At 35.1% G+C, this 9,989-nt stretch overlaps 2 protein-coding genes across 4 annotated transcripts; both read left to right on the forward strand.

Annotated features, from left to right (window-relative positions):
• The first annotated feature begins 375 nt into the window (after window positions 1-375).
• Window positions 376-5,500, forward strand: LOC106316494 (cadmium/zinc-transporting ATPase HMA2). Of its 3 annotated transcripts, none has more exons than XM_013754427.1 (8): window positions 376-518; window positions 963-1,186; window positions 1,491-1,748; window positions 2,498-2,595; window positions 2,697-3,090; window positions 3,171-3,498; window positions 3,883-4,085; window positions 4,167-5,500. In XM_013754427.1, exons 2-8 carry the CDS (start codon window positions 994-996, stop codon window positions 5,342-5,344), a joined length of 2,652 nt encoding a protein of 883 aa, XP_013609881.1. In that variant the 5' UTR covers window positions 376-518; window positions 963-993; the 3' UTR covers window positions 5,345-5,500. The 3 variants fall into 3 exon arrangements, with proteins under 3 accessions (XP_013609881.1, XP_013609995.1, XP_013609936.1); XM_013754541.1 differs by lacking the exon at window positions 376-518 and adding an exon at window positions 533-839; XM_013754482.1 differs by lacking the exon at window positions 376-518 and having other exon boundaries at window positions 846-1,186.
• Window positions 5,501-6,672: 1,172 nt separating this feature from the next.
• On the forward strand, window positions 6,673-8,195 carry LOC106301664. Its single transcript, XM_013738120.1, has 7 exons — window positions 6,673-6,783; window positions 6,869-6,903; window positions 6,976-7,122; window positions 7,215-7,415; window positions 7,502-7,603; window positions 7,687-7,832; window positions 7,930-8,195. Exons 1-7 carry the CDS (start codon window positions 6,775-6,777, stop codon window positions 7,950-7,952), a joined length of 663 nt encoding a protein of 220 aa, XP_013593574.1. The 5' UTR covers window positions 6,673-6,774; the 3' UTR covers window positions 7,953-8,195.
• Window positions 8,196-9,989: the final 1,794 nt, after the last annotated feature.

Consider the following 9,989-nt stretch of genomic DNA (forward strand, 5'->3'; position numbering starts at 1 on the left):
CATAATTAACTTTTAAATTGCTAAATCATGATATAAAACTGAGCTGACATAGTTTTATTGTAACCAAATAGTAGGCATGAGATTCTTCGACCTAAACGTTAGGTTTTTATGCGATAAATAATTTTTTGATCTAAAATATTTTAAAAATGAGATCAGTTCATTAGTAAACAAATTATGTAATTAACAAAAAAATGTTTAAGGGCCAAATATATTAATTCGATCAATAACATAAGTTTTTTTTTCATATGATATTTCTTAAATAATTTTCATATAAATTTATCATGCGCATAGCGCAAGTCTTATCCTAATTATTATGATAAATAAGTTACCTAAAACCACCAATGATCTTTAAATCCCACTTTTAACACATTTGCCTATATAAAGCAACCGCCACTTACATCTTCTTTCACCCTCAAATCATCATCTCTACATCAAAGTACACAAACCGAATTAAACCAAACTAAACCGGTCTGATCATTGTTATCTGTCCCTCTCTGCTAGCTCTGTCTCCATCTCCGGTATTCTACTTTTCCTGTCTGCTTCACAAACATTTCATGACGAATTTCGAAACGCTCTTCTCCCTTCTCTCTCGCATTGTTTTTGTGACTCTTTCTTTTTCTAATTTTTTTAGTGATTAATCACTATATGATATTACAAATAATATTTTGATACCTTTGCAATGATCTATCAGCTTTAATCTTTTGTCTTTTTTTGAAATGATAAAGAGTTTCGGTAAGGGAAAACTCAAAACTCATTCCCCAAAATTTTGTTTCCTTTGTTTCCGCCAAGTGTAGAGTGAACATAAAGACAATGTTATCACCCATCTTCTCTCGAAACACGTTACGTGCATTCCCCAAAACGTTCTTGCTTCTCTGTTATATCACCAGCCACGAAATCGTATTCAACAAATAAACAAAACCCACAAGTAATATATTCTCATAATCTTTCGTTTTCTTTCACAGTTTTTCGCAGAATCAATAAAACCAGAAAAAAATGGCGACCAAGAACGAGAAGAAGATGACCAAGAGTTACTTTGATGTTCTCGGAATCTGCTGTACATCTGAGGTTCCTCTGATTGAGAATATTCTCAATTCTCTCGACGGTGTCAAGGAGTATTCTGTCATCGTGCCGTCAAGAACCGTCATCGTCGTCCATGATAGCCTCATCATCTCCCAGTTCAACATTGGTAAAGCTCTGACAAAAAAAAAATATTCTCATATTTTAATTTGTATACTAGATACTTTTTCTCTGTATCATACTTTAATAAATGTCCCACTCAAAAAAATGATCGATTTGGCGTTGCAAACGTCATATTTGTGAGCTTATTGCGTAACGCATCATTCACATGACTAACGTTTATTATATCTTTTTCCTTTTGTATAATTACTGAAAACATTATCTTTCCATTAAATCAGAAAGACAATGCAATACTTTTTTTTAACACATATTAATGTATTTAATTTATTAAATAATTATGTGCATGGTTGCAGTTAAGGCACTTAACCAAGCTAGGTTAGAAGCAAATGTGAGGGTAACAGGAGAAACCAACTTTAAAAATAAATGGCCAAGTCCATTTGCGGTGGTTTCCGGCTTACTTCTCCTCCTTTCATTCTTCAAATACGTTTACTCTCCGTTCCGTTGGCTTGCCGTTGCAGCCGCCGTCGCCGGAATATATCCAATACTAGCTAAATCTGTAGCATCCATTGCAAGGGCTAGAATCGACATCAACATTCTTGTTGTAATAACCGGTAATGTTTTAGCTTCTTTTTTTTTTAAGCTTTTCTTTGCTTCTTTTCTGCTTAGTTATTTACCCTAAATTAAGAAGTGCTATGATTTATGAGGAGTGAGTCTCCAATTTTCTTATATGCGAATCACAATTCTTACAACATTAACTAAGGTGAATATTTTTTAAAAAAATGGTTATAGTAGATGGTGAATATTTTCTTGTGATTTCAAAGTAGCATTAAAAAGGCCAAATGCAGAGGAAAAGAAACACAAAAACTACCGAACAAAACTGCTATATGTTGATCATTATATTCTAAACTGACCCATCATAATGTTATATAGACACATACTTATATCTACCATCTACTATAACCTCTGTTGATCAAAAAGGTTATAGTAGATGGTAGATATAAGTATGGGTCTATATAACATTGTGATGGGTCAATTTAGAATATAATGGTCAACATATAGAAGTTCTGTTCGGTAGTTTTTGTGTTTCTTTTCCTCTGCATTTGGCATTTTTAATGGTACTTTGAAATCACAAGAAAAGAAGAAAAGAAAAAGAAAAAATGAAAGCTGCTTTCTTGCAACTTTTGTTTTTCGCTAAAACCATTTTTAAAATATAGTTTCTTCTATTTCTAAAAAGGCATAATGGACGTTAGATTAGCAATAATTGCTCATTCTGAAGCTAAAATGTTTAAAAGTCAAATAATTACTCAAAATATGAATTTAAGGCTTTAAAGCTAATAATACTCTTCTTTGTATCAAACAGTGGGAGCAACACTCGGTATGAGAGATTACACAGAAGCTGCAGCAGTTGTCTTCTTATTCACAATAGCTGAATGGCTCCAGTCTAGGGCTAGCTATAGGGTGTTTGCTTCCACCATTTTCCTTTTCTTGTCATGCAAGTTTCCAAAAATACTGTGATTGATTGATTCAAGCATTGGTTTTACTGTAAATAAAATTTCCAGGCAAGCGCGGTGATGCAGTCACTGATGAGTCTAGCTCCACAGAAGGCAGTGATAGCAGAGACTGGAGAAGAAGTTGAAGTTGATGAGCTCAAAATCAACACTGTCATAGCTGTCAAAGCTGGTGAAACCATACCTATTGATGGAGTTGTTGTGGATGGAAACTGTGAGGTTGATGAGAAAACCTTGACTGGTGAAGCATTCCCTGTGCCTAAACTGAGAGATTCAACTGTTTGGGCTGGAACCATCAATCTAAATGGTTACATAACTGTGAAAACCACTGCTCTAGCTGAGGATTGTGTGGTTGCTAAGATGGCAAAGCTAGTGGAAGAATCTCAGAACAGCAAAACAGAAACTCAGAGATTTATAGATGAATGTTCTAAGTACTATACTCCAGGTTAGTAAGCAAATCAGAAACTGATTTCAAGTTCTTGATGTTCTTGATTGAGACCTCATATTCTCTTGCCTTGCATGCAGCGATCATCCTCATATCGCTCTGTTTTGTGGTTATCCCATTCGCATTAAAGGTTCACAACATGAAACATTGGCTGCACTTGGCCCTAGTTGTGCTAGTAAGTGCTTGTCCTTGTGGCCTTATTCTCTCAACACCAGTAGCCAGTTTCTGTGCCCTCACTAAAGCAGCAACATCAGGACTTCTGATCAAAGAAGCTGATTATCTTGAGACCTTAGCCAAGATCAAAACCGTTGCTTTTGACAAAACTGGGACCATCACTAGAGGCGAGTTCATAGTCATGGATTTCAAGTCACTCTCCAGAGATATAAGCCTGCACAGGTTGCTTTACTGGTGAGAAACATCTAATTCTCATCTTTCAACCACTTTTCTTAACACTTTGTTTTATTAAAACTTATTTAGAACATATTACATCGTTGGCAAGTAAGACATAACGAAAATGAAACACTAATGGTCTTTTCCACACCTGGAGACCACCGAGGACAAACATTATTATGACACGTTAGCGATACCAAACTGATCTTGTTTCAAAATAAATTAGAGTAGATGTTCCCAGTCCAACAATATCAGACGGACTTTTAATACTTTTATCGGACACATGACAATAATTCTCATAGTCTAGATAGATCTTCTTCTTCAGTTGCCTAGATATTTTAACCACTTTAGTGAGATACTTTGTGAATTTTCCTGAGAGTTTTGGAATGTGACTTCTGTTAGGGTATCAAGCGTGGAGAGCAAGTCAAGCCATCCAATGGCTGCTGCACTTCTGGACTATGCAAAATCTGTCTCTGTTGAACCTAAGCCTGAATCTGTTGAAGACTACCAAAACTTTCCAGGAGAAGGCATTTTTGGGAAGATTGATGGCAAAGAAGTCTATATTGGGAACAAAAGAATTGCTTCCAGAGCTGGGTGTTCATCAGGTAATGCGATGTTTTAGATCATTGAGGTTTTGGGTTCTTGTTTACTCTCTAAAGGTTTTTGGTTTTGGTGTATGTGCACAGTTCCAGATATAGATGTTGATACTAAAGGAGGAAAGACGGTTGGATACGTCTATCTTGGAGAGACACTAGCCGGAGTTTTCAACCTCTCGGATGCTTGTAGATCAGGTGTAGCTCAAGCGATGAAAGAACTCAAATCTATGGGAATCAAAACTGCAATGTTAACCGGAGATAACCAAGCTTCAGCAATGCATGCTCAAGAACAGCTAGGTAACGTTATGGACGTTGTTCATGCGGAGCTTCTCCCTGAAGGCAAGTCCCAAATCATCAAAGAGTTTAAGAGAGAAGGTCCAACGGCTATGGTGGGAGACGGTTTGAATGATGCGCCTGCTTTGGCTACAGCTGATATTGGCATCTCGATGGGCGTGTCCGGCTCTGCGCTTGCTACAGAGACCGGTCATATAATCTTGATGTCTAATGACATCAGGAGGATACCGCAAGCGATAAGGCTTGCGCGTAGGGGTAAAAGGAAAGTGGTGGAGAATGTGGTTTTGTCTATTACTATGAAAGGAGCGATTCTTGCTTTGGCTTTTGCTGGTCACCCTTTGATTTGGGCGGCTGTGCTTGCGGATGTGGGGACTTGTTTGCTTGTGATTCTTAATAGCATGTTGTTGCTTAGGGATACGCACGTTCCTGGAGGGAAATGTCATAGGGTGGAGAAAGGTGAAGGTGATGTTGTTGGTGACATGGAAGCAGGTTTGTTACCCAAGAGGGGTGATGAGAAGCATTGCAAGTCAGGCTGTTGTGGAAAGAAGAATCAGGAGAAAGTGATGAAACTAGATAAAACCAGTGAGGGCCATGGTCACTCTGGTTGTTGTGACAAGAAACAGAAAGATGATGTGATGATTGTGGGAGAGAGATGTGAATCAAGGTGTTGTGGTGACAAGAAGCAACCAGACCAAGACGAGGTGAAACAAAGCTGTCACAACGAGGGTGGTAACTTGGAGGAGATAAGGCTGGACATCTCGGTCAAAGGTTGTTGCTCAAGGGCTGGTGCTGATCCCGTAGTAGCTAGCTTGAAAGTGAAGAGCGATGGGCATTGTGAGTCGAGCTGCTGTGAAAGTTCAAGGAAAGGTAATAACGAAGAGGCGTGTTGTGAGGTGGAAACGAATGAGTCTAAATGTAGCAGTAGAGAGAGGAGCCACAGTCATAGTCACTGTCACAGTCACCACCACGAGTGAAAGAGATTGGGATTGAACAGCTCTAGCTTATTGCAAATCATCAGCAAGAATGATGTATTATTGATAGAGTAACCATCAAGGAAAAATGTGAATGAATCCTTTTCGCTTTCCTTATCAAAATCTTCTTCTGCTATCAAATAGTTAAAATTATTTTGCTTCCTCTGGATCCCATGTTGCCAACCATCTCTATATCTATCCCCAGACTGACCAGAATCATCAACTGAATTCTCCCTTCGAAATTTGCCTAAGTAACGCTTTAGAATCATGTGGACAAGCATATTTGAACAAAAAAATAAAAAGTATTTTTTGGTATTTGTAGTAAGAAACATGTGGTGAATATGATATTTCCCTGAATGAGTGGTTCAATCATGACATAAATGCAAAAAGAAAGACAAGGTTTCTTTTTGAGAAAAAGACAAAAATAACACTAAATCAATTTTTTGTTCACAAACTAGCATTCAATGTCAAAAGTCACAAAAATAACACTTAATGTTTTATCAAAAGTCACAAACTTAGGGTTTATAGTTAAAGGGTGGGGTTTATGATTTAGGGTTTAGAGTTTAGGGTTTAGAGTTTAGGGTTTAGGGTTTAGATTTTAGGGTTTAGGGTTTAGGGTTTAGGATTTAGAGTTTAGGGTTTAGGGTTTAGAGTTTAGGGTTTAGGATTTAGGGTTTAGGGTCTAGAGTTTAGGGTTTAGAGTTTAGAGTTGAGAAATGAGGTTTTGGGGATAAGATTTCAAATTTTGAAAAATAAAAAAATTAAAATTTTCAAAGGATAAGCTTAGAAATGTGCTATTTTGGTCATTTTAGTTTTTGAGTGCTATTTTTGTGATATAAACTTAGAAATGTGCTATTTTGGAGATTTGTCCTTTCTTTTTTGGTTAACTTTATATCTGTTTAAATTACACACAGAAACAAATGAAAATTTAATTACAAAGAGATAATAATCCTGAATTTTTTTTACACTTCCAAAATTATGGAAAGTGATGTAACAACATACTTTTACCAGCTGTAATTTATTAATTAAGATATATAAGTTCACTTTATAAAGTGAATTTTGAAATATATAAAATACAGTTCAAAATAGAACTCAAAGATTATGCAACTTCATCTCTTCTCTAGTCTTTCATATTCAAAAAAAATCAAAATGATATTTTCTACATATTGCCATGATTATAAAATCTATACTTACCGCAAAAGAATAAGTATGAAAAAAGAAAGAAGACAATAATGGAACATTACAAATTCACAACAGATACTTTAACATGTAAACTTATATCCTTCCCTTTTAGTTGCATTAAGAAGATTTTCAAGACTCAGACGAAAGGCTAATTACAAAATTGGCGTTTGCAAAACATATTTACAAATAACACCCACTAGTCATTACTCATTAGCACGTTGAGAATCCACGCGAAACCTAGGGAAGTCGCCATGGACGAAGTAATTATTCTTCGATCCTTATCATCGCTTTCTGTTTCTTGAATTAGTTGTTTCTTCAGATCTGATTAGATCTTATTTACTTTAGGATCTGGAATTGAACGGTGGGATTCGAAATAGCAGGTTTTGTTTCTTTTTGAGATTTGTATATATCTTAACAAGATAGAGATCATGTGTTAATATCCTTTGAAACAGTATTATTAGCAGGATGGTGGTTGAGGGATACGACACCTCCCCTCCTAGGGAGGATGTCGAAGAGGCTCTGAAAAAACACTTCGCATCACGTGGAATAAAGTTAATGCATGTCTCTGTTCCCGTAGACTACAAATGTCGTAATCGCAGGTTTTTGTGACTTCTTCCTCCTCCAGCTTGATCGCCATGCTGCTTAGTCTATAATAATCTTTGTGTGTGTGTTTTTTTTTTTTTTTTAACAGACGCGCCTTAATCTATGTTAATGGAGAATGTGAAGCAGAGGCGTTGAAGCTTGATGGAAGTTACGTGGGAGGTCTTGTTTCAAAAAAAAAAAGTAACGTGGGAGGACGTATCTTAACAATTACGGCTTACCCTTTTGACGACAATAGCCTTGAGCATCTCTTTGCTCCTACCAGTGACATAGACGAATACCGACAGCACACGTAAATTGATTTTATTTTTCCTTTCTTATTTATTTATTAGTGGAGAATCTTTCTTGTCATGTTACGATCTCCTGCAATATATTTAGGTTGAAAGTTAGAGGATTTGATACTTCCCTCTCTCTGAATGATATCAAGAAGATGCTACTTAGGGTTTTCCCCGGATCCGATTGTTTTCCTCTCTGGGACGGGTGTGTTTTCTTCCTCCCACCAAGTTTACTGGTTTAATTTTATCAGTTGCGCTAACTAAAAAGCCTTGTTTGAGTTTTTGCAGCTCAGCTTTGCTTTATCTCCGTGGACAATATGCTATGGACGAGGCTCTGAAACTTAGCGGAGGTTCTGTGGAAGGCTTTAAATTTGCAGTTACTGAGGTCCTCCCAGAAACTGTGATGGAGACTGGCATCTCTCTCGCAACTGCACGTACGTTACCTTAATTTGATTCTTTATTTTTTTCTTTGAGAAACGTAAGTGGAGAAAACCCTTTCATTCATTGCGTCTGTTTGTTTGTTTGTTTCAGGTAGCTTTGGCTTTCGTGGATAATTCTAAAACCAATCAGAAGATCAAGACTACCGACTAGAAATCTCTCAAATGCTGTCTCGTGTTATTAACTTGTGTCATGCAATGCCTCCTTCTTTTCTCTTGTCTGGATGTTGAATGTTATGTTTTTATTTGTTTTTTATGATAAAACTCTGTAAAACCACTTTGACAAACTTGGTTGTCCAATCAATAATCATTATGGTAACTCGGTTTGCTAAAGTGAAAACGAAGTTTAGTAACTCAAGGTCCGAGACTTTAGTTAGCTTTGTACATAGATAAAAACTAGGTGCTTTGTCCGCACATGCAGACTTATTTTTTGTGAACATTTATTAGTTTATGTTTTATTAATTCAAAAATCAAAATGATATTTTTTATTTATATTTTTTTTTAAATTAAATCAAACATCAAATTATTTATATATGACAAATATTTTTATTTATACAAATGATTTTTTATTAATATTTAATTATAAATAATTTCATATCTTAATTTTCAATTTTTATAATAGAATAATATTATTTTAAGATAACAATACAATATATAAGATAACAACACAATATAATAAGAATTATCTTATTATAATATATATAGGAATTATCTTTTTATTTTTAAATATATTTTTAGATTTTGGATAATTCTTAGTTTTAATTACCTATATTATTAAAAAAACAAATTCGTTTTATTTTTTATTAATTTATATATTTAATTTATTAAGGGTATAATTGATATTAACCACTCTAACTTTTAAGTGAGAACTCTGTTACTAAAAATTATTTCGCAAATAATAGTATAGATATGAGCTCCCAAAAAGCTTTTTGCCTCTGAGGAAGCTGATGAGCATTCTTTTGCCATATTGGGTTTATAACTAGCTGTAATAATTTATTAATTAAGATATATAAATTCACTTTACAAAGTGAATTTTAAAATATATAAAATACAGTTCAAAACTGAACGCTTATGCAATTTCATCTCTTCTCTAGCTTTTCATATCCAAAAAATCAAAATGATATTTTCTACACATTGTCATGATTATAAAATCTATACTCACCGCAAAAGGATAAATATGAAACGGAAAGAAGACAATAATGGAACATTACAAATTTAGAACATATACTTAGCATGTAAACATAGCATCATTGACCCAAAAACCCACTTTGAATCTTTTAATGATTTTTAAGTATAAAATGTTACTTAAGAGACCTAGTTAAGAGACACCAATATTTTTGTGCTCCAATGAAAGTCTTTTATTTAGAGGTTTTTTTAAAAAAAACCTAAACATTGTTTTATTAAAGATAAAATTTATTTATTAAATAAAACATAGTAAAAAATAACATTTTAAATATATATTTTAAAATAAAAACATAAAAACAAAGATGCCATAAGATGAAAATTATTTAGAAAAGTTGTTTTGAAAATTAATCAAAATTATCATCAATTGATCCTTCAAAATTGTTTTGAGAAGAAGATGCTATAAAATGAAAATTGTTTAGAAAAGTTGTTTTTTTTTTTTTTTGTCGTCAACTTTACAAACTCATACAGACTCTGTAAACCAAGCCGGGAGATATTGATCCATGTGAATGACGAAAGACGGCTGAATCCTAACACTGCGTGCTAGGCTATCCGCCTTTGTATTCTGCGCTCTTGGTACATGAACGATCTCTGATTGGAGAAAACTTGCTCTCAGATTTTTGATGTCTTCCAAATAACTTGCAAAAGCTGGCCACTCTTCTGGTTCCGAAACCATCTTCACCAATTGAAAACAATCCGTTGCAAACGTAACCTGAGATTGCCGTAAATTTCTCATACATTCCATAGCCCAGAGTAATGCTTCCATCTCCGCATGGAGAGGAGAAAGGCTAGCCCGAACATTCCTCGCCCCCAGCAACCCAGCGAAGCCTTCTAAAGTGTTGTGCCAACCCTGGCCGGAGAAAGTATCTTTCTCTTTCCAGGAACCATCTGTGAAACACCATCGTCCTGGATTTAACAGTGAAGACCTAATCTCTTCCTGTGGGACCATCCTCTGTTCATTCACTAGTTGGG

Source organism: Brassica oleracea, chromosome C1 (genome assembly GCF_000695525.1).
Source record: "Brassica oleracea var. oleracea cultivar TO1000 chromosome C1, BOL, whole genome shotgun sequence".
NCBI lineage: Eukaryota > Viridiplantae > Streptophyta > Magnoliopsida > Brassicales > Brassicaceae > Brassica > Brassica oleracea.